Source organism: Mizuhopecten yessoensis, unplaced genomic scaffold, assembly GCF_002113885.1.
Source record: "Mizuhopecten yessoensis strain PY_sf001 unplaced genomic scaffold, ASM211388v2 scaffold371, whole genome shotgun sequence".
Classification (NCBI taxonomy): domain Eukaryota; kingdom Metazoa; phylum Mollusca; class Bivalvia; order Pectinida; family Pectinidae; genus Mizuhopecten; species Mizuhopecten yessoensis.
Window position 1 is genome coordinate 381,066 of NW_018403513.1, and position 24,112 is coordinate 405,177.

The 24,112-nt window shown below is 36.8% G+C and overlaps 1 protein-coding gene across 1 annotated transcript; it reads left to right on the forward strand.

Annotated features, from left to right (window-relative positions):
- The first annotated feature begins 757 nt into the window (after window positions 1–757).
- Window positions 758–24,112, forward strand: LOC110446873 (tRNA (cytosine(34)-C(5))-methyltransferase-like). The gene is made up of 22 exons (XM_021492219.1): window positions 758–901; window positions 3,511–3,582; window positions 5,021–5,115; window positions 5,863–5,976; window positions 7,888–7,993; window positions 9,105–9,176; window positions 10,812–10,896; window positions 11,532–11,665; window positions 12,278–12,333; window positions 12,652–12,726; window positions 13,983–14,113; window positions 14,335–14,408; window positions 14,766–14,902; window positions 15,592–15,692; window positions 16,814–17,036; window positions 19,501–19,596; window positions 20,030–20,165; window positions 20,448–20,528; window positions 21,609–21,747; window positions 22,521–22,560; window positions 22,788–22,915; window positions 23,438–24,112. Exons 1-22 carry the CDS (start codon window positions 788–790, stop codon window positions 23,659–23,661), a joined length of 2,433 nt encoding a protein of 810 aa, XP_021347894.1. The 5' UTR covers window positions 758–787; the 3' UTR covers window positions 23,662–24,112.

Sequence of the window (24,112 nt, forward strand, 5' to 3'; positions counted from 1 at the left end):
TGCATAAGCTGTCTACTTCAATTAAATATTTTTAGTTTCATTAACAGTAAAAATATAAACGCAAGTTTTTGAACCATGTGAGACCGGTTTTTTCCCCTTCAACATTAATAATAGTAGATATAAACTAGAAAAGGAAATAAAAACACCAATAAAGCTGTTATTATTTAAGAAGTTATTTTAAAAATATTTATAATGTAGTAAAAGACAATAATAAATCATTAACATGCTATGAGAACTTTAAAATTATAGGAGAAGAAACCTATTTTCAAAATCTTCAAAGTGACGGCAATCAAAATTGCTCGGCTGTAAATGATTATATCAAACTATTAAAACGAAATCAATTTGATTACCTATTATATATGTTTACGTGAAGTATTAAATACATGTTAATTTGACTAGAGCTGGTGTAAATATTTAACATTAAACATATGATAAAAGTTGATCATGAATAATATGAAAATGGCTCTTTTGTAGAACCGTGCCTTAATCCTGTTATTTTTCAATACGAGTTGTTTCCCTTGCATTGCATATTATAGTGCAAAGTCATGTATCGATGTATTTCCGTTCTTTGCACTCTTCTAAGTATACCAACAGCACTAGTACTGATCGACTTAACATTTTGCATGTATGCTAGTTATGTTAGGGAGATCAAAAGAAAAAAAATTTCTAACGAATCATAGGCGCTCAAAAACCTCCATGGGCATTCATTAGGGTCACCAAATTGTTGAAACGAAAGTGGCCTACCACCAGGGTGCGCTGGTATAGTTTTTAAACTTCCGTTTTTTCCATGCTGGTTTGTTTTGCAAAGTTGCTTCAGGTTTCGTCATTAATATTATCTGCTTCGCGCCGATTGTCAACAGCGATGCCTCGAAACAAACGTGGAGGCCGGAGGAAATATCAGGTACATACGATTTTTACACAGACATTTAATTCATATTTTCCATTTATGTGAATTTCATCTGCAACGTTCCTGTAAAGTAAACACGTGTATCTTTTCAAACACCGTGATTGGAAAATGCATTGACCGATCTTCATGCGAGTCCCGAAGCCTACACTCATAGATTATTTATGTAAATTTCGTGAAATGCTGAAATTTGACGTATTCGGTCCAATGTTTAACTACACAGTGTATAAAATCCCATAAACATATCAGTATACCGTCTGCCGATATCTGGATATATACAAGATGTAGAAATAAGCTTGACCACTTTATAGCTATCACAGAGACCTTTCTAGGTGGGTTTCCAAATTTCCAGGGGGGTGTCCATGTGGGGAAACATTGAAGAAAATGGTGAAAATACATGATTTTAAATGAAAATTCTCAAAAGTCGAGTACTGCTCCACAGTTTGGGATCCGTATACCACCAAGGACAAAGATAAGCTGGAGATGGTTCAACGCCAAGGCGCGCGCTATGTCACTGGAAACTACACTAAAACACCAGGCACTGTAACAGAACTTTTGAACAATCTTAACTGGAAAACACTAGAAAATCGTAGGGAAACAGCCAGGATCATCTTCATGTACAAAATCGTCAACCACATAGTAGCTATTCCACCAGACCTGTACTTAATACCACAACAAGGAAGAACACGCACTCACAACAGTCGGGGATTCCAAAGACCACACACTAGGACCAACACATACATGTACTCGTTTTTCCCCAGGACCATCACAGCGTGGAATATGGTGCCATTACACATCATTCAGACGACCCCCTTGGACCTGTTCAAGGCCCGGTTAAATGAATCGCGAGTACATGTATAAGACACTTTAAATTTTTAACCGCACTGTAAATACACACACTGCACTGTATATACACAAACCTGACTGTGCATACACCTATACCCACTTCACCTGCTGCCACGCATGTACAGTTGCACCTGTTCGGAATAATTCCCAGAGGATTGTGAACAGTATACAAGATAGATAAGGTGGAGGGTTCTTCATGAAGCCCCCCAAAAAACTGTGGATCCACCACTGCTATCAGTTTATCTGTTAAAACGTATTATGACAGCCCAGGTATCATAATATCCTAATTATCTTGTACAACTTTATAGTATTGAGCTGTGTTTTATGTGATTTTTCTGGTAAAAATAGGAAAAGTCTCTTTAAAATGTTGACTGAAAATACCAATCGAGTGCAAGAGGTTTACAATGCGAGATATACTTTTGACAGGTGCAGCGTAACGGCAAAATCATATCCGATAGAAACAAGGCAGACCAGTGTACTCTTATGTTATAGGAGTACAACAAACTTGAACAAAGAGATGACATGTCAGATCATGCTACTTGACACATCACAAGGGAGCAAGTGAATTTGTTGGCCACAGGGAAATACATGTACAGTCAACTCAAGAAAATGATAACTACAGTCCAGTTCTTCAAATCAATGATTCACTCTCAGTAGCATAGCATCAAGTTACCTCTGGCCCTGACATCAGACTTAGACATTCTGACAGACATATATTTGGTAGGGGTCAGAGCGCACTTCTATATGAAAACGTGGAATTCTCTGACATCGTTTTGTATCGGAGAGTTTTGAGGTACTGACAACAAAAATCTGCTATGGCATAACACATACATAGTACCTCACATATATACATAAATGTATTATTCATTCATCCAAATCTACTCTTATTATCACCAACAGCTGCTAAATATTAATTATGTCAGAAGAGTCCTGTAATTTCAATCGTTCAAATTTTCCAACCTGAGTGAGCGCCATTTTAAATGTAGTTAGAGAGTCTGATTAACAAAAAGTGGCGGTACAGAAATTTTCTAAACAGCAATGTTATTTTCTGTTTTTGCTCTGGATCAGTACGGCTTGTTGATAAGTCACTCCTATGACCTATACAATGGCATACAGATGCTCAGGTGGACAATTTTGACATTTTTCATGATCAACATATTGATATAAACTTCAATGTGACTTTTTGTCAGTTCTTTTAATAATGACTCAAAAGAACTATTTCTGATGTATTGATACAGCACAGCTTATTATTGTAAAGGTCTTATTAGTTATAGCTAACGCTGGTCATCTGCTGTATGCATTACAGGTAAATGTCACATATATAAAACACTAATCAATAGGTAAAGATGATAATGACAACATCGATCATGCTGGGTATTTCGGTACTATATATATGCCCCATATTTTCTACAAAACACTATATTTTCAATGTCACTTGACTATAACATACACTACAAAGACTGGTTTAACATATAGATTATACTACCACACATATAACGCTGTACAATGGTTAAGGTTAGTGTACAAAGAAGTTTACAATATAATATTTAATCATATATCCTATAACTAAAATTTGATATCTCCTTGCATTTTGTTTCTCTGTACTACTTTAAATGGAAAGAAGTGCAGCAAGAAATCTGAATTGAATTATATTTAATCATACACATTGAAGCCATATTTTTGTCCATGCTGTTTAATAAGCATATGTATATATTGGCGTGTTTAATATTTTCCCATTTTTTTCTTCTTCTTTTTTCCAGCCCAAAAAACAAGGTCGAGGCAGTTGGGAACTGTCTGTCCGCAGGAATGAACTGTTTGAAATTTTTTATTCAGTAAGTACTGCATGTTCTCGTGCTATTTAATCAACACACAGACAGTGTAAGATCATTTTATTTCAAGTTTTCTTATTTTATATGTTAAAGAAGTTTGCTTGGGTAAAAAACAATTTGCAGTCATGTATTATTGGACTGTCAATTAATGCTATAATGTACGGTAGTCCTGACATTCATCTTCCTGTCAGCTTGCTGTTGTGAACCATAAGGCAAACAAAAAATACTTGCGTTTCCGATATCATCCTCAGAAAAAATAGGGTATGCAGGTAGGCATTTTTTTTTGTTACTATGCTTATAGATAGAGCAGTTGGGGTACCAGTTCTGACTTAAACAGTGCATGTCACTAAATGCTAATTGAAACTTTAGGGTAGGGCAGTCGGGAACAAAAATCTAGGGTAGCAGGGATCAATCTAGCTTTAAGGGGAATTCAAATCTATCCTTTTTCAGATTAGGGGGAAATTTAATTTGACACAAGGCTCTAGCGTTATGAAGGTAAAAGATAAATGTTTTTTCCGACTTGCATGTGTGGAGTATATTTCAATTTATAAACCATTTTAAGCTTAAAATTGTAGAATGTTTGTTTAAATTATGCGAAGAAAATGTATATATATATTGTATGCAGTATTATGCATTTTAACTGTTAAACTTTAAAGAAAACATATAAGGGGAAATATTTTGAAGAAAAAATGCTATTTTCTTGTTAAAATAGGGGAATTTTAAAGCACATAGGGGGAATTTCAAAGAACCTTGGGGTTTTCTTCAGTAGTGGAAACTAGCCATAAACGGTAGTGAATCAAGTCTAGATTGATCCCAGGGTAGGTACATGTATATAGAGTTAGCGGAAGCACAAACTATTTTTTTATTTGGCCTTATCTGGTCTTATCTAAGCTAGTGTTGATAGGGTTACATAATATGTACCGTAACTACATGATAGTTATTTTATTTGGGCGGATTGGTCGAGTGGTTAACACTTCGGCCTTCCACGCAGGTCTGGGGTGGATGTTGTGGTATCTGTGCACATGCTGTAGCATTTAAGTGGGGTCGGCACTATAAAAGTTGCCGTTGGAAGCAAGGTCCCACTACAAACAGCACACAATACATCTCCAGCACTCACGCAGGCATACACTCATAGGGAGATATTAGTCAGGTGGCATAGGACTATTAGTTAGTGCCTGTCAGATAAGGCAGCTCCTGCGAATTCCTCAAACATTGTATTGATTAATGTATATCTATGCACTGTAAAGCGCTTTAGAGTGGTTTATGTTAGCTAGATAGGGCACTATATCAAATGTTGTATATTGTTGTATATTATTATCATGAAATTATCTACCATAAATATTGAACACTGTAGTTTGACAGACAAAAATTTTGAAAGTAAAACATTTTGTTATCTGGCTGAATGCAGTTGCTGTATACTGATGTTTGACCTTTGCTACAGGGTGTCGGAATCGTACCAGAGGGGGAGTGGGATCAATTCCTTAAGACCCTCCGGGAACCGTTACCTGTAACATTTAGAATCACTGGCTTCAAAGGGTGAGTAAATTTGGATGAATAGAAAATATTCTCTGAAATCACGAAATGTTCTGCTCCTTGCCATAATTAGTAAAATGATAGATTTTCGGTTAATGATACTATTGTAATTTTAAATTTAAATTTAAATTTGAAGAATCTCTGATGTTTGTCTGATGTTGTTAATTCAACATCACAATTTGTTACCTGGTGCTTGCATAGGAAAAACTTGGATATGTATTCAAAAGGTTGTTCATCCAATGTTTGATTTACTAATACATGTATTAGGTACCTACTAAACTCCCCAACAAACATTCCAACTAAGTGGCATCAGGTGTAAGATGTGAAATCAGCATGACAGGAGAAAACATACCATAGGGCACAGGGGCATGGATCGCTTTACTTGTAATATCAAAAAATAGGGGTCTCCTATACTAATAAATATATTAGTATAGGAGACCCCTATTTTTTGATATTACAAGTAAAGCGATCCATGCCCCTGTGCCATAGGCAGAAAATATGCCATTTAGTTAATTGGACATGATTGTACAACATGTCACCTGATAGTTTTTTATGTACCACAAGGATACATGTATACAATTAATATGTACACTACCTATGTAGTGCAGCCTTGTTTTTCCTGTGTGGTTAACAAAAACATTATCCGGACACAAATGAATGTGGCTTTGATAATAAAAACTGGTGTTGTGACTAAACAGTTATGATGCAAATATAAATATATTCTCAATATTTCATTGTGCTGTTTTTCAGACAATCTAAGGAATTGATGAAAATAGTGAAAGGACAGTACCTGAATGACTTAATGAAATTTACTGAGGATGAGCTTGAGGAGCGTGACCCTGTGGTGCCCAAGAATCTCACATGGTATGTCAGTGTCTTCTGCTCAATAACAACAGCTGTTATTAAAAGATTATATGTCTTGTTTTAATGTTTTAACAAGGAAATAAGTAAGATTTATCGTCATTATGAAGTTCAAGTTTTTGATTTTTTGTGTTTTTGTATTGTTTGCTTAACTTGCATGTACCATTAACCTTTATTTTGGTATGGATATCAAAGTGCTTTTCTCCTTAAAAGCTCAATAACCATGCTTCAAAAGAACAAAGTGCAACAAATTTGATTTTTTTTTATGTCAAATAAAACAAGAATGGAGGATTATTTTCAAAACGTTAACATGAATCTACTGGTATTGGATAAAAAGTTGTTTTGTATCTATTACATAATGTATGGATCAAAGAAGTAATATAGACGGTAAAATCCCATATTAACACTTGATCCTAATGGAGGTATGTCCGTAGGATACGAATTACTTAAAATAGTAAATGGGTCAAAGAAGTAATTCCAACAGTGTGGACAAGTTAGGTTGTCAAATTTTCGGAGAGATCCGCTCCTTTATCAAGACACAGTGAAACAGAACAGTTACATGTACATATACATCATATTACAAGAAGATAGAACTGATGTACTATAATTGAAAATATAGCTATTATATAAAAAAAACCATTAGTCCCCTCGGCTAAAGACAGCAATTAAGCTGAGAACATCACGAACAAGGAACGCTGATGTAGAGGACCTATTCTTGCGCAAGATGCACTATCACATAAAGTGAGTCAACGAGAGATAAGCACCAGAAAGAAGGGACGAGTTTTAAAAACCGTGGAACATGTGCATGTGGGAATCTGGCCCGGTAAATGTGAAAAATCTCAATTTCGTCGGAATGCCCTCATTGGTCGCCTCTCAATTCTGCAGTGGATATCACAGTCACAGCAGGGGGTCCACACTTAGTCGCCTCTTTCTGTTTGAAGGAATAATGCTTGCATGTAATTATCAAATAAGTGAGAGTAGGAGGAATAAGTAGATGAAATGACTAAGATACTGTATAAATCTACAAAATTAATCTGACAATGGCTGTAGGTCACACACACTGACATGAAGCAGCAGGCAGGCGAGAGAGCGGGCCAACTGTGCAGTAATGCACCATTAGGTCAAATGCCCCCTGGAAGGAAAACGAGCGGATGGCAACCGTCTATCGTTATATTAGTTCACAGTTGGTCTGCTATCTTGCCTGCCAGCTGCTGCATGTCAGCGTGTGTGACCTACAGCCGTTGTCAGATTAATTTTGTAGATTTATACAGTGTCTTAGCCATTTCATCTTCTTATTCCTCCTGCACTCACTTATTTGATACTTACATGCATTATTCCTGCAAGCATTATTCCTTCAAACCGAAAGAGGCGACTAAGTGTGGACCCCCTGCTTTGACTGTGATATCCACTGCAGAAAGAGAGGCGACTAATGAGGGCATTCCGAGGAAATTGAGATTTTTCACATTTACCAGGCCAGATTCCCACATGCACATGTTCCACGGTTTTGATATCTCGTCCCTTCTTTCTGGTGCTTATCTCTCGTTGACTCACTTTATGTGATAGTGCATCTTGCCCAAGAATAGGTCCTCTACATCAGCGTTCCTTGTCCGCGATGTTCTCAGCTTAATTGCTGCCTTCGGCTGTCTTTAGCCAAGGGGACTATTGTTTTTTTTATATAATAGCTATATTTTCAATTATAGTATATCAGTTCTATCTTCTTGTAATATGATGTATATGTACATGTAACTGTTCTGTTTCACTGTGTCTTGATAAAGGAGCGTATCGCTCCGAAAGTTTGACAACCTAACTTGTCCACACTGTTGGAATTACTTCTTTGACCCATATTACATAATGTATATATATCTGTTGTTTCTATGTTAAGGTGTATGTGACACGTCTCTTTGTCATGTCTAGGTACCCAGATGAGCTGGGCTGGCAGATTAACCTTTCCAAGAAGGAGGTCAGGCATGTTCCTCGGCTGGAGAAACTGAAAAAATTTCTGGTGTTTGAGACAGAAAGTGTAAGTTTTGGAATAACTTTGATGTAGTTTGCAAAGTGGTTAGGGATCTCACTAAAATGTTATGTACAGTTCTTAGTTTTATGGGGATTTGTCTGGGCAGATATTACTGTGGTGATATTATTGTATTACAAAACAATTTAATACAATATTGATGTTGTAGGTTGCAATATTTTAATGTAGTTTATATATGTCTTTTAAAATTATTTTGAAGATAAATTTCCCTTTTAAATTTATGTTATTTGAGTTTCTTTTATTCATACAAAAGTAATTATCCATTACGTGTCTCTTAGGAAGGTTAAACATTGTACAATTATTCCCATTAATGGTGCACAAATATATTAAAAGCATACCATCATGTTGGGAAGTGCTGTGGATAAGGACAAGCTCTCTGCTTTATAATAAAGTAGTGCAAGGATCTTATACTCAAATATAAAAAAGGAAATCCATAACAGACTTATTCTTCTGTATACAACCCTCTGCAGTAATATATGGGTAGGCAACTCTGGATCAGGAAGTGCTGAAGAAATTGGAACTCTATTTTGTTGGAGATGCAACACCGAGAGATAACATTCTCTCCCTTAAATTGTTGTTAAGCTCATAAGGTTTTCATGATATGGTTTATGCTGGAGAGTAAGCCTCTAAAACCTGTGAAGTTATCTCGTGTACTGTAATATGACGTAATACTTCTACTCATTAGTGTGGATGGTGAAATTCCCACCACCAACTCATGTCTGGTGTTGTTTTCGATAAATTTAGAAGTAAAAGTAGTCATAGAGTTGTGTCTTGCAGAAATTGTTAGAATTGAAATGTAGGGAATAAGCTTAATGGGCAGAATTGATTACCAGATACATGTACATACCTGCCAACCCTCCCTATTTTGGAGGGAGACTGTGATTTTTGACCCTAAAATTGAGCATTTTCAATCAGTGAATTTGCTGAACTATTTCTATTTTCAAAGATCTGATGATATCATCTGAAAAGACCAATTCAAAGATGCCATTTAAAAGTGTTGCACATTTTATTTATGCTCTTAATTCCTAGCACACGTAATTTCCCCCATGGAAATTTCAAAAGTTTTAAGTAATATTAATCATATTATTTCTGTTTATAGGGAAATATTAGTCGCCAGGAAGCTGTGTCTATGATCCCGCCATTGGTAATGGACATCAAGCCACATCATAAGGTATTTTGTTTTTACATTGACATTAAAAACAAACATTGTCATCATGTTGGCATGTAGGAAGATGAGGAAGTTTATTGGACTTCATAAATGATCATATAAATATTTCCATTATGACAGTATCTATACATTTCAATTAAGGATTGGATCTTGCTTTTGTAGATTTCATTAAGTGATTAGGTGATGATTTAAATTAGTTTCCGGGGGGAGGGGGGTGGGAATAACTGAAATTTATGTTGAATTTGTCTCATGACAAGCTCAATTCATAACCCTATGAGGTTGATCAAGCAGTGTACAATCCTTGTGTTTTAATTTAACCTGTTTGTTAATACCAGAAACATTTGTGTAAGTCTGCCGTTAGACAGTATGTGTAAGTCTGACGTTAGACAGTATGTGTAAGTCTGCTGTTAGACAGTATGTGTAAGTCCGCCTTTAGACAGTATGTGTAAGTCTGCCGTTAGACAGTATGTGTAAGTCTGCTGTTAGACAGTATGTGTAAGTCTGCCTTTAGACAGTATGTGTAAGTCTGCCTTTAGACAGTATGTGTAAGGTTGCCGTTAGACTGTATGTTTAAGTCTGCCGTTAGACTGTATGTTTCAGTCTGCCGTTAGGCAGTATGTGTAAGTCTGCTGTTAGACAGTATGTGTAAGCCTGCCATTAGACAGGATGTGTAAGTCTGCTGTTAGACAGTATTTTTAAGTCTGCCGTTAGACAGTTTGTGTAAGTCTGCCGTTAGACAATATGTGTAAGTCTGCCGTTAGACAGCATGTGTAAGTCTGCCGTTAGACAGTATGAGTAAGTCTGCCGTTAGACAGTATGTGCAAGTCTGCCGTTAGACAGTTTGTGTAAGTCTGCCGTTATACAATATGTGTAAGTCTGCCGTTAGACAGTATGAGTAAGTCTGCCGTTAGACAGTATGTGTAAGTCTGTCATTAGACAGTAGGTGTAAGTCTGCTGTTAGACAGTATGTATAAGTCTGCTGTTAGACAGTATGTGTAAGTATGCCATTAGACAGTATCTGTAAGTCTGCTGTTAGACAGTATGTGCGAGGCTGCCGTTAGACAGTATGTCATTGTGTAAGTCTGCCGTTAGACAGCATGTGTAAGTCTGCCGTTAGACAGTATGAGTAAGTCTGCCGTTAGACAGTATGTGTAAGTTTGACGTTAGACAGTATGTGTAAGTCTGCCATTAGACAGTATGGGTAAGTCTGCTGTTAGACAGTATGTATAAGTCTGCTGTTAGACAGTATGTGGGAGTCTGCCGTTAGACAGTATGTCATTGTGTAAGTCTGCCGTCAGACAGTATGTGTAAGTCTGCCGTTAGACAGGATGTGTAAGTCTGCTGTTAGACAGTATGTGTAAGCCTGCCATTAGACAGGATGTGTAAGTCTGCTGTTAGACAGTTTGTGTAAGTCTGCCGTTAGACAGTATGTGTAAGTCTGCCTTTAGACAGTATGTGTAAGTCTGCTGTTAGACAGTATGTGCGAGTCTGCCGTTAGACAGTATGTCATTGTGTAAGTCTGCCGTTAGACAGTATGTGTAAGTCTGCCGTTATAATTCAATCTGTCATGTTTGTATTGAATGCATTAGAGATAAATGAGAAGTGAGCAAGTTGGTGATAATTTCCTTGTATATGTAGGTTTTGGACATGTGTGCAGCTCCCGGCTCAAAGACTTCACAGCTGATTGAATACCTTCACTCCGGTGACACGACTGAAGAACCAGGTAAGTGCTTGTGACATTCCTACCTCAACTTGATTTCAAATGTTTTTCAGTATGGAAAGAAATTCTTGGTTCTTTTTTCACACTCAAATTTAAGTTCAGTATCCAAATTTATATAGATTAACCCTTTCAACCCTAGGAAACTTTAGTAAACTATAACATACATTTATCTGGATAGGTTCATTAAGGTCTACAGTGGTGAAAGGGTTAATGCATTGATGAATTGGCGCACCCTAAACAACACTATACCAGAACTTAATTGGCACATTCATAATAAAGCACAAACCATTCTAAAATATAAACATATACAGTTATAACTCTAATTGGTTATTTAATCTAAAACCTATGTTAGATAATATAACATCTTGTGAGACATAACATATTGGTCAGATTAGAGAGAATATTAGAAAACATACATAGGTCTTACTTGGTAGTTTTGATAAGATATGGATTGACATTATGCTTCATACAGACAGGATGTTAAAATACTCAGAGGTCAGATTAGACAGGCTAATTATTTGTTAATGATAAATGATTTAATGAATATATGAATGTATTTATTGTTTTCGATACAACACTCCAGTGTATGCAAATTTAGGTTTTGACATGTTTAAAAAAAAAATTATCATTAATTTCAGAGGGGTTTGTAATTGCTAATGATGTAGATAACAAGCGCTGCTATCTGATGGTCCACCAGGTAAAACGTTTACAGAGTCCATGCTGTGCCATTATGAACCACGATGCCACCAGTCTGCCAAAACTCAGATGTGGGGTACGTCTTTAGCTTCGTTTCAAACTGAAGTGTATCAATGTTTGTATAACTTTGACATGAATGGCGATGTCATATATGATACAGCTTTGCTTATCATGAGTCTCTTAACCTTCAAGCTAGTGTTGATGATTTATGTTAAGCTTGAGGAGATATGTAGGTTGTAACTCATTCACCCTAAAGACACATTTGAACTCTTCCAATTCAAAGGTTGGAATAGTTCATTATAAAATTTCAGGGGTGAATGATTTAATGTTGTTTTGAAGATCATGAACCTCCAAACCAAGAGGATATTTCAAAATTGCAGTAAAGATATTCTAAAGATCTTTATAGATATATTGGAGCGGGTTAAGGCTAGCAGCAGAAATGTACTTATAGTTTAAATTATATGAGTGTCGGGTCTTAGTTAAACATAGAATTTATATAGTTGACCCTGAAACAATAATGGCCACGGTGGGGGTACAGAACAAGTGTTTCCTGCCTCCCTGTGCTGTCCTGTCTGCTCCCCTTTCTTTCTGGAACGGTCTTTCACGTTTTTTAATCCTCGTGAGTTCACCCATTAGTATAACAATCATTGCTGAGAGAGGCCTTAAAGCTTACAGTATTACTTTACAGGATGGTGCCCATGACTTTGTGATGTTCGACCGAGTCCTCTGTGATGTGCCATGCAGGTGAGGAGAGGCAATTATACAAAGGATCATAACATATGGATTTGATTTGACAACAGTTAACACGATATTTGATCCAGTTGACATTGTCATGTTGGTATTTCAGTACATTGTCGTATTGATATTTCAGTTTCTTCCTCTATCAATATTTAAATTAGATAATGACCCATGCCAGTTACAACAGGACTTGTTATATGTTGTTACAAATTATTAATTGTTGTTGTAATATGGCTTTAAGAAACATTCCTTCTTTCTTATGGTTGAGGGCATTTATTTTCTATTTTCATTTTGCCAGGAATGGAATATTTTTGTCTTTACTAGTGGAGACGGTACTATGAGGAAGAACTTTGACATCTGGGAAAAATGGAGTATGAATCAGGCGATGAACCTTCACAGGTAAAGAAATATAGGGGAATCGGTCGATATGTCTTGGTCGATCACAAATTCCTCTTTATCTATTCGTGATCAACTAGTTATCAATTAGGGTTGTGAACTAAGAGTACACCTGTTCCATGACGATTTAATTTAGTTAATGAAAGTTAGATTTGCCTTCCCTGAATCAAGGATAGGAAAGCATTTTCTCTTACCCTGGACAGGTGAATCCACACTTTTCCTGGTGCAAGATTTCCTTGTCTCACCCTAGGGTTGAGACGGGGTGTTTCACCTATTCATAACAATGGTATAACATCACGTCAACAATCCATCAATGTCACGTCAGCCCTGAATTTAGTCTGTAACGATAACATAACATTATTTATATGATACACAATGGGTGATTAGGGCAAGAGAATAAGAATCATTCACTCCCTGGAGGTGAGATTGGGAATCCCAATCCTCGTGGAAAAATTCTTAAGGGTGCCAAACACTCAGCAAAGCCTCGTATAACTTAAGAATCTTCCCCCTCAAGTTGGGATTCCTCAATCTCACCCCCAAGGGGGTGAGAGATTCTATTATTCTTTTACCCTGGATAGGTGAATCCACACTTTTCCTGGTGCGAGATATCCTTGTTTCACTCTAGGGTTGAGGGGATTGCCCCTATTAATGATAATTGTATGACGTCACATCACAATACAATGACATCACATCAACAGTACATCAGCGTCACGTCCACAACACTTTTAGCCTGTGATTAACATTGCGTTATTTATAGGATAGGGTGAACAGGGTATAAACTGAAAAAGAATCATTCACCTCCTTGAGGTGAGATTTGGAATCCCAACCCACGGGAAAAGGTTCTTGAGTTACCAAACACTCGGCAAAGCCTTGTGTTTGACAACTTTAGATTTTTTCCCCTAGGGTTGAGATTCCCCAATCTCACTCCAAAGGGCTGAAAGATTCTATTTGTCTTCTTCATAAGAAGAATATTTGAGATGGTTGTCATAACACGAGACTTCAATCCTTCCTCAGTTTGATGTTAAGTCAATATCTACTGTACTCATGCCTGTCTGACATTCAGAAAGCCTTGCAAATATACTCCTATTTACAGAGAAAAACCATTGATGCTTATACAGAATTTTCCCTCGAGAAGTGACTCAAAATAAATACCTGACAAGATGAATTTATTTGAAAGTTGGCCTTACCAACCAAAACTTAGCTAAGGTGATTAATCAGTCGACCACTAGAGGTAATTCTTGGTGTTATTTTGGCCACAGACAACAGACAAAGATCCTGCGGCGAGGCCTAGAGTTGTTAGAAGTGGGTGGGCGACTTGTATATTCCACATGTTCCTTTAACCCAGTGGAGGATGAGGCTGTCATAGCCGCAATGCTGGACCAATGTAAAGGTAGGTTGGTTTACTTTTATTGGAGAAAACCTGTCTGGATTTGGTTTGTGTTTCTAAGGTTTACAGGTATGTTTGAATTGGGAAACAGAAAATTTTGTCATTTTCGTTGACATGTTTAATATCTTCATTTGTCATGTAAGATTTCCTGTGTTCATTTGTCCTGTAAGATTTCATTATACAAATGTAAAATTATTTCTGTTTGATGTTATGCTGGTAAACAGGTAGTGTGGAGATGGTGGATGTCAGCAGTGAGTTACCTGGACTGAAGTATGTCCGTGGTCTAACGTCCTGGAAGGTAAGGGGTCATAGAGTTAACAGATATTAGAGGTAGTGAATTATCTAGATTGAAGTACGTCCGCTGTCAATCTTTTTTTTTTTAATATTTTCAGAAGTACATCCATTATTGCAATGCAAGTTCTTATGACACTTTACTGGTAGATTCATTTTTGTGCAGTGTTCATTTTGCTCTTGATAATTGAATAGCCATGTAAAGTATGTTGACAACTAATGTTAGATGCAATGGTAATTCACCCTTTAAGTAAAAATTGTGAAAGTTAAACTGCGGGGAAAATTTCCTGGTGTGCAGCAAATAATAAATTTTTACTCCTTCGAACACTTCACTAACTTTACACTCTATGTTTTATGTTGACAGCTGTTTTTTGGCGGTTTGGATCAAGGTCAGTGGTACGAGACTTATGAGGCTGCCAAGGAGGACAAGGTCAATAACATGAACCCTACATTTTTCTGTCCCCCTGCAGATGTTGCCAAGGCCTTACATCTGGACCGCTGGTAAATAAAAATTCACATACATGGATATGTAGAAAAACTGTAAAGATTGTTAAAATCAAACTTCAAATATGCTATCAATGGTACACTGTACAGTTGTTTTGTTATTGAAGGTATAAAGGTTTAAGTACTTATATCCAGAAAAAAATTGGAGGTTTTTTATTATGCTTATGATATCTGTGATAAAATAATTCATTATATAGTACTGAGAACAGTTTGTTAGACAACTCTGTGTTTCAATACATTTCATTCATGTTTCTTATTAATAATCTTATCCATTTCATATAAAAAGGAATCAAGAACAACTTTCAATACAGTTTTCAGCTAGAGAGTAAAATATGCATGACTTTTGTGTAAAATGCACAGAACATTTGTGAGGTACTTGTATTTGGCTGCGGTGGCCAAGTGGTTAAGGCGTCTGACATTCTGCTACCACTAGTCCTTCACCACTGGGTCGCTGGTTCGAGACCTCCGTGGGGCAGTCGCCAGGTACAGGTCATAGGTCGGTGGCTTTTCTCCAGGAAAATTGGCTTTCCTCAAGCACCAAAACCTGGCACGTCCTTAAGTGACCAAAGCTGTTAATAGGTGTTCAATGATTTTCAATAGCAGAATATTTTTCTCCAGGTTTAAATGTTGTACTCCTATGGACTTGAGCAGTCCCAGTATATCTCAGTGTGTTTGATCCTTTTCAGTGTTCGTGTCCTTCCCCATCACCAGGATACTGGAGGATTCTTTATAGCGGTCCTCACGAAAAAGACACACCTTCCCTGGCAGCCACCACCAAAGGACACAGGTAAATATTCCTGGTGTAAATCCCAAACAGTTTTATTAAAAACAACAGGGGGGTGGAGACCCAACGTCCCTGCAAGGAAGTCAGATCCATAGTGGCAGTGGGGATCCTGGGGTGGATACCTTAATGGTATTCAACAGTGCTCATCAGGGAAAGCAGAGCAAAAGAAAATAGAAATGATGAGCAACAACACCACTGAATCCGGTACAAAATGTAATGTTTGAGTTATATCCTACATGCGACATGTTTTGGCCAAAGGGAGGCCGTCTTCAGAGCACAGATACATGTTTGCAAATATGGTACAATGACAGTAAAGGTCATGTGACTAGAACAATAAAGAATACATGTGATGTCATCAAGTTGCTAAGAGTTACAGCCTGAAAGGGTGAAAAGTCATTAGTTTCATTAAAATAAATAATTAAAAAAGGGCTTTACAGTCAGTTGACATCTAAAGGTATAAAAAGCAAGTTTAACCCAGCAACTTGATCAATGGGTGAAAACAGGTCCTACCAAACATCCTATTCTATAATTAGATACTATGAAGTTATCAAGTTAAGAGGAAAAGTCATCATGTTTACCTGGCTGCCTGAACAACAAGCATACAATTCAAATCAACTTAACCAAGCCTTCAACTTGGACAGATATAAAGGTCAGAGCTAACCCAGCATTCGGTCAAAGCAATACGTAAATCACAAAGTTCAAACAATTCAATAAAGTGAAGATACAGGTCAGTCAGTCAGTCAAAGCAAAAACAAAAACTTCAGTGTCAACTGATAATTCAAGTCCATCAGAAAAAAAGCTCTAGGTTCAACTAACCAGTCAAATGAAGAGATAAAAAAATCATGTCCAACCAATCATCACCAACAACAGGTCAAAATATCAGGGTCAGCAATCAGTCAAAAACCAACAGGTAAAAATATCGGGGTCAACAATAGGTCAAAAAACAACAGGTAAAAAAATAGGGGTCAACAATCGGTCAAAAGCAGCAGGTGATCAGTCAACAACAACAGATGAAAATATCAGGGTCAGTAATTAGTCAAAACATACAGGTAAAAGTGAAACGATCTACCAGAAGCTTTCCATTTAAATTGATTATAAACTATTGAGTATTTTTTCATAAATAGAATCTTCCAGTACAGACAGTAAGTCAGAGTCTGTAGGAGGAGACATATGCATGGAACAGACCGGTGCAGAACCTTCAGCTCAGAAAACAGATATGGACACTGGAGATGGCACAGACAACGACACAGTCCCCAACACAGAGAAAGCAGACACTGGAGATGTAGCACCTGGCACAGGAACACAGGGAGAGAAGAGGAAAGCTGATAGTCTACACCCAGATGATAAGTAGGCTGAATCTGTACCCCCCCTGTTCATGGTAGTATAAATGCCACTTGAAAATGAATAGAAGTATGGAATATTTGAAAGCCCAATCTTGTAAAATAGTATATTACTAAATGAAGAGTTCTAGGGCAAAAATTACTATTTTAAGCATGCAGCAGTTTTGGTGGTCCTACGAGTTCTAGACAGATGTTAGTTAGGTATGCTGTCAACAAACTGTAATATTGGTCGAAAGGGAAGGTGTAGGTGACAGTGATACATGTATACCACTGGTGACATGTGTCTGTCTACAAAATCTAGTGCTCATACTTGGCATATTAAAGAAGTCTTATGCCAGACAAGCCTTTTACTGTGATATAGATTGATAGTCATTGTGACCTACTTTTAGTATGTGACACTTCCAAAAACAAGACCTGTCATGGGTGTAAAAAATAATTTTGAGGATACTAGCCCAGGGTTAGTAGACACTAATAATCCACTAGCCCAAAATAAAATTCTGCTAGCCCGACAAATACAAAATCGATCAAGCTTACAACATGATCACATGATCTATATCTCATTCACAGGTGGATATGTTTTCATTCAAAAAAATAAAAGTAATTTTATATTACTATTTAATAGCTAAATGGCTAAAAGTAATTGAAACTTGATCCCCCTCCCCACAAAAAAAAAAAAAAAATTTTTTTTGACTTCCTGAAAATCTGTCAGGATTCCAATTTCATTATAAGAAATAAAGCATCATAAACAAACCTGGTGGACTTGTCGACTTTTGGAGAGATGAACTTTATTTCTGTACCCCACATGCTTAAGTCAAATAAAAGAGAATGATTTGCAACAAAGAGGGCCAATTTGTTGGTTAGTATAGACTTTCAATGCTATTTAAGTTGTTAGCAGTGCCTACTACGACACATAACACATGTGAAAGGCAACAGAACGTCTTACATCATCAATACCGTGTGAATGGCTCCATGTGTTCTTATAGAAATTGTAGTGAAATTACCTGGAATTCACAGGTTTAAAATTTAAAATGAGTACCCTGATGATGATAGAATAGAACAGAAGCATTTTTGTTTGCTTGACATTCTAAAAAAGTCACTAGCCCCAGGCTAGTAAGCCTCTAAATTTCACTAGCCCAAGCTGAAAATCCGGTAGCTCAGGGCGTCGGGCTAGTGCATTTTAAGCTCACCTGGCACAAAGTGCCAAGTGAGCTTATGCCGTGGTGCGGCATCCGTCGTCCGGCGTCAATATTTTACTTAAACGACTTCTTCTTAATAACCGAAAGGCCTAGGGTGATGATATTTGGCCAGAAGCAAACTGGGATGAAGGGCTACCAAGTTTGTTCAAATAAATGACCTTCATCTATTTTCAAGGTCACAGGGGTCAAATATGTTAAAAACTTTAAACAACTTCTTCTCAATAACCAAAATGCCCAGGGTAATGATATTTGGCCAGTAGCATGCTGAGATAAAGGGCTACAAAGTTTGTTCAAATAAATGACCTTCACCCATATTCAAGGTCACAGGGGTCAAATATGTTAAAAACTTTAAACAACTTCTTCTGAATAACCAAAATGCCCTGGGTGATGATATTTAGTCAGTAGCATACTAGGATCAAGGGCTACCAAGTTTGTTTAAATGTATGACCTTGAATCATATTCAAGGTCACAAGGAGCAAATATGTTTAAAATATTTCAACAACTTGTTCTGAATAACCAAAAGGCTCAGGATGTTGATATTTAGTTAGTAGCATATGCTGGGATCAAGGACTACTATGTTTGTTAAAGTGAATGACTTTGACTTATATTCAAGGTCACAGGGGTCAAATTTGTTTAAAATCTTTAAACAACCTCTTATGAATAACCATGGGTCCCAGGATGTTTATACTTTGCAAGTTGCATCCTGAGATGAAAGGCTATACAATGTGTTCAACATAATGACTTTGTTCGACTTTCATTCACAGGGTTTTAAAAAAAAATAACGGTCTTTTGAACGAATTTTAATCATAAATACTGATATTTTGCCTGTAGCTTTATTTTAGATCACTTTTAAGGTTACAAGTGTGAGTTTTATACCAGGTGAGCAATGCAGGCCCATTGGAGTATCTATAGTTATAATGTGGAAAAGGCAAAGTCTTTCAATGACAGAAGACAAAGTTTGATATACAGGTCACAGTGACCTTCTTTTAGTATGTGAGACTCTGCTCTTCTAAAAGGTACCAAATTAGATATGGTACAGAAGATATACCCATGCATAGTGTGACAGAACGTAGAGATGGAATGATAGATGGACAGTTAAATGATGAACAGACATGCATGGTTTAGTCTTGTAGTTCCCTCCTAGAGTACTGGTGTGAAAATAGGTGATGGTAAAATATTACAGTGATTAAGTCACCTCTAACATAACAAAATAACACATCCTGTATAACATTTACCGTGTTTGTTCTGTTTAACATGATGTTGATCATTTCTAAGGGCGTTTGATGGCAAACATAACAAACGCATGCAGGGATATAAAGAAGATCCGTTCCTGTTCCTGGAGAAGGAAGACCCGCTATTTACACCTATCAGGTTGGTATCACACTTCGCCCTCTAGTGCTATGTTTTGAGTTAACTTCACCATTATCAAGGTCAAAGTTAATACAGGACCCTATTGATAGATACCATATTACTCAGTTCTCCACCTCATTAACACTTTTGAATACTACTTTTTTTTTAGGAAATATCATATGGACTTAATTACTTTTGGGAATACCTATTTTTAAAGTGCTTCAAACAAATTTTTGAGAATAAGGATCAAAGTTTGAAAATCGAACAATAACACACATCACTTTTATTTGAATATACCTGAGAATGTTTCTCAAGCTTTTTACATTGGTTATCAACTTTCCCTCCTTCAAATGAATATCTCAAATATGTAAGAATTTTACAGAATGGCTTTTTATCATGTTAAAATCAGTTTGATTTCAATCTTGATTTAAAATTTTCTAAACCTAATTTGTAGAGAGTTCTACAGTTTGTCTGAGAAGCTAACAGCGGACCAGATATTATACCGTACAGACTCCGGGAGGATTCGCTCACTGTACTATGTTTCTAAACCTGTACGTAACCTGGTTCAGAGGAACTGCAGCAGAGTTAAGGTAAGATAGTAATGATTATGATTATAAGTTGTTTTTGTAACTGAATCTAAGAAATTGTTTTCTATTGAATGTTGTTAGGTTTGCTTTTGTCTCAATCATCTTTGAAACAACTCAGTGGAAAATATTTGTATTATATGATAAACAGTGTGAATTTCAATTTATGCTAACTACATTGTTATCCAAGATATTAAAAATGTTAGTCTAATAATGAAAAATAAATACCATTATTAAATATTTTGAGTGTTGTAAGGTGCAGATTATAAATAAGTGTTTTTTTCACAGTTTGTCAATACAGGTGTAAAAGCTTTTGGGCGGAGTCCATCTCCTATAGTCCCAGAATGTGACTTCAGATTGAACCAGGAGGTAAGTTGGCCTCTCACATTTCCATTTACTGTCAAAACATACAATCACCATCTATTAACACAAGTGTTTGCAGTCTAAAATTATTGAAATATTCAGTCTTGTAAAAGGGGGGAGGGTCCTACTGTGAGAGGAAACCGGAGTACCTGGAGAAAACCCAGATGGTCGGGCGGGTGACCCCATACCTTTTCACTTCCGATTGGGGAATCAAACCCTGGCCGCCTTGGTGAAAGGCAAGTGGGCTATCCACTGCGCCACTCTACCCACCCATTCAGTCTTGTGATGCTGTTCTTAATGCTTGAGACATGTGATATCTCCTTTAATAATTTAGCTCACAAGGAATATTTAAAATTGTGATAAGACAGGCAGGTAAATCATAAGGAATATTTAAAATTGTGATAAGACAGGCAGGTAAAATGTGACTTCAGGGAAGTTTTTTTTACGAATAATATGTTTTTCGGTATAATATGTAGAGGTGACATCCTGCTCCAGTAACACTGTAATCATTTTCACAATTTACAAACTTGAACCAACTCCCCCCTCCCCCTTTTGTTTCCTAACAAAGGTCACAGTGGCCAAGTGGTTAAGGTGTCTGACATTCTGCTACCACTAGCCCTCCACAACTGGGTCACAGGTTCAAGACATATGTGGGGCAGTAGGTCATTGGTTTTTCTCTGGGAACTCAAGCTTTCCTCCACCACCAAAACCTGGCGGCTTTCCTCCACCACCAAAACCTGGCGCGTCCTTAAATATCTGTTGTTAGGACGTAAAACACAAACAAACCAAAAGTTTCCTAACAGAATTATTAAAGGGTGTATTGTATTATAAGTTTGTTTCGCCTTGACAGCTACTTACATGTTCCAACAATTATTTTAAACCCTTACACCTGTCATTAATGAAAGAGCCTTCTTATCTCCCAATATGTCCATGTTCATAATAGCCCCAAGTCAGAATCATACAACAACATTTTATTTATATTTAACTACTAAAAGTGAAGCTCAATCAAATTTATTTATTTCCTGATTCTTATCTTTTGAATATATCTGATTTTATCCTTACTGTTTTATATGGAATGTATTACAGGGCCTGGGAGCCTTACACAATATGATAATGGGACGGACGCTCCACTTTGGACGTGACGACATGCTTACGTTGTTGTCACAGGACAACCCTTACTTTGAGCGTTTCACAGATGATGCAAAGGAGCAGTTCAACAAAATCAGTGAGTGGGTTATAGCATGCTGTTATATCATTTCACCAACAAGTACAATGGCTAAATGTTGTCATTTGTTTACCTTCCAGCATGTACTTCATATTTTAGAATTGTATAAGAGATGCTGGAGACACTTGAAGTTATCTATGGATATGAAAGTGAACACAAACAGTACCATTTCAATCTAATTTAACCCTTTCACCCCTATGTAACTTAAGTAAACTTTAACATGCATTGATCTGGTTGAGTCCATTAAGGTCTGCAGTGGTGAAAGGGTTAAATGTTGCCAGTTGGGATTATTGATTACCCAGCATACTTTGCCTTGTTGAATATCAAGTCTATAAGCACATACACATATACCTGTAAGTAAAGCACAGCAAGGGTATGGTATAGTGTATTAAAAATGTCATATTTGGAGCTACTTGATTGCTAGCACTGCATCCAGATGACAGCAGTTGTGACGATTGCATAATTCACTTTAATTTTGGTCTTATACAATGTACTCTGACGAGAACATGGAATAAACCTCTATAATTCTGCAATATTAGTTGTCTCATGCGGACTTGCAGCTGTAAACAGCCTGTCTATTCTTTTTTTAACCCCAAAGCTGCAGGGGATGAGACTAATATTTCATTAACAAAGGAAACTGATAAATATGTATAGTAGAAACATAATATACACTGAAAGGAGGAGCAAAATAATATTTCTATCTCGGCTTACATTTACTTTCTGTGTTTGTGACCGTCTTTACCTTTACCATATGGTCTCCTCTTCCATTTCAGGCCCAGGAAGTTCTGTCTTCAAGTACTGCCCAACTAACAGGTATTATGAATTCCTATGAATTAAAAATAAATGAGCTTTTCAATAAAGAAGAGTTAGTATCTAAACCTATTTAAATCAAGAACAATATTCACTTTCACTGTAACCACTTTACCCAAGATCTGGTCAATAAAATACATATATAGTTGTATAAAATTGCACTAAAATGGGGATCATACTTACAGTATTATGAAGTAGTAGCTGTAGTGTTGACCTCTGATCTGTTACAGTGATGCTGCACCAGCCTGTGATATAATTGTGTGTGGATGGAAAGGAAAGACATCTACACGGCCATTTGTTGGCAAGCATGAGCGGACTCACTATCTCCGTCTATTTGGACTGGAGCTGGAGGACCTAGGTAACTATTTAAAAACGACTCAGTTAAAAAATTGTTTCTATACCCCTCCTTCCCCCGTAGTGATGGGGAGAAATAGTTTTACCTGTATCCATCCTATTCCAGGCCCCGTCGCCTTACGATTCTTTGTCACAGCTATACTCTACCAAATATATATCTTAACAGATTTTCAGTAAAGTTAATACAAAGGTCAAGTATGAGATTCTTAAGTGACTTCGTTATTCAGGGTCTTGAAGTCATTGCGAAGGTCGCTGTTGCTATATGTAGGTGCACTTTTGGTATTTTTTCAACAGAATCATTTTCATCAATTTACCAACTTTAGGTGCAAAGAGTCATTAATGTTTTACAAACGTTTTCTAGTTTGTATATGCAGTAGCTAGGTTACATATAAGCAATAGATTTCAGTCATCAAAATATAGTATTAAGAATAATTTTAGTTAAATTAAATAATTTTTATAGGTTGCATAAAAAAGAATTTTTTGAAAGAATATCCATTCCTCAGAGTGTTTTTTGTCACTTTCACAGTCAAAGAACATGCAGAAGAGCGAGAACGTCGGAAAATGGCAGAATCTGTGATTAGCGATTTGAAGGAGTTTGATGCTCCCAGTGATCCAGAGGATTGTAGTGATCAGGAGGAGAACAAAGCCACAGGAAACACAAAGGACTGCGCAGATAATAAAATGGACATCAATGTTAAAGACGAAGTGATAGATGTGAAAGAGGATATTTCTGAAAATGGGGGAGAATGACCATCATCATTGACATTGTAACAATTAAACTAGGAATCTTAATTGAATGGACTGATCTGTCCTCTTACAGATGTTGTAACTTTCCAACATGGATCCAGAGATCTTAATTTATCATTATGTTCCTTTGTATGATGGACATGGTTTTGACAAAACAAGATGCTTTGGACACAAAATGAAGGTTGTGGTATACATGGCTACCTCTGTTTTGACCGTTATCCACTCTTAAATCGTGAACATCCAGTGGTTATCAAATTAAAACTTCATAAGGGATCTCATTTAGGAGTCCTAAACAGGTATCTGATCTCAAATTCACCTGAAGGATTGACATGTAAGGGCAGCTTACAAAGCAGGCCACCATGGAAGTGTTAAAAAGAAGGGTATGGGTTTTAGATACTTATGTCATATATTTTCTAGACATGTAAAGAGAAAATAAAAAGTGCAATTCGATACA

Coding starts and splice junctions, on each gene's coding strand:
- LOC110446873 (XM_021492219.1), top strand. CDS start 788: ATGCTGGTTTGTTTTGCAAAGTTGCTTCAGGTTTCGTCATTAATATTA. Junction 3,583..5,020: donor TGTTTGAAATTTTTTATTCA/GTAAGTACTGCA, acceptor CCTTTGCTACAG/GGTGTCGGAATCGTACCAGA. Junction 20,529..21,608: donor ACTTCAGATTGAACCAGGAG/GTAAGTTGGCCT, acceptor AATGTATTACAG/GGCCTGGGAGCCTTACACAA.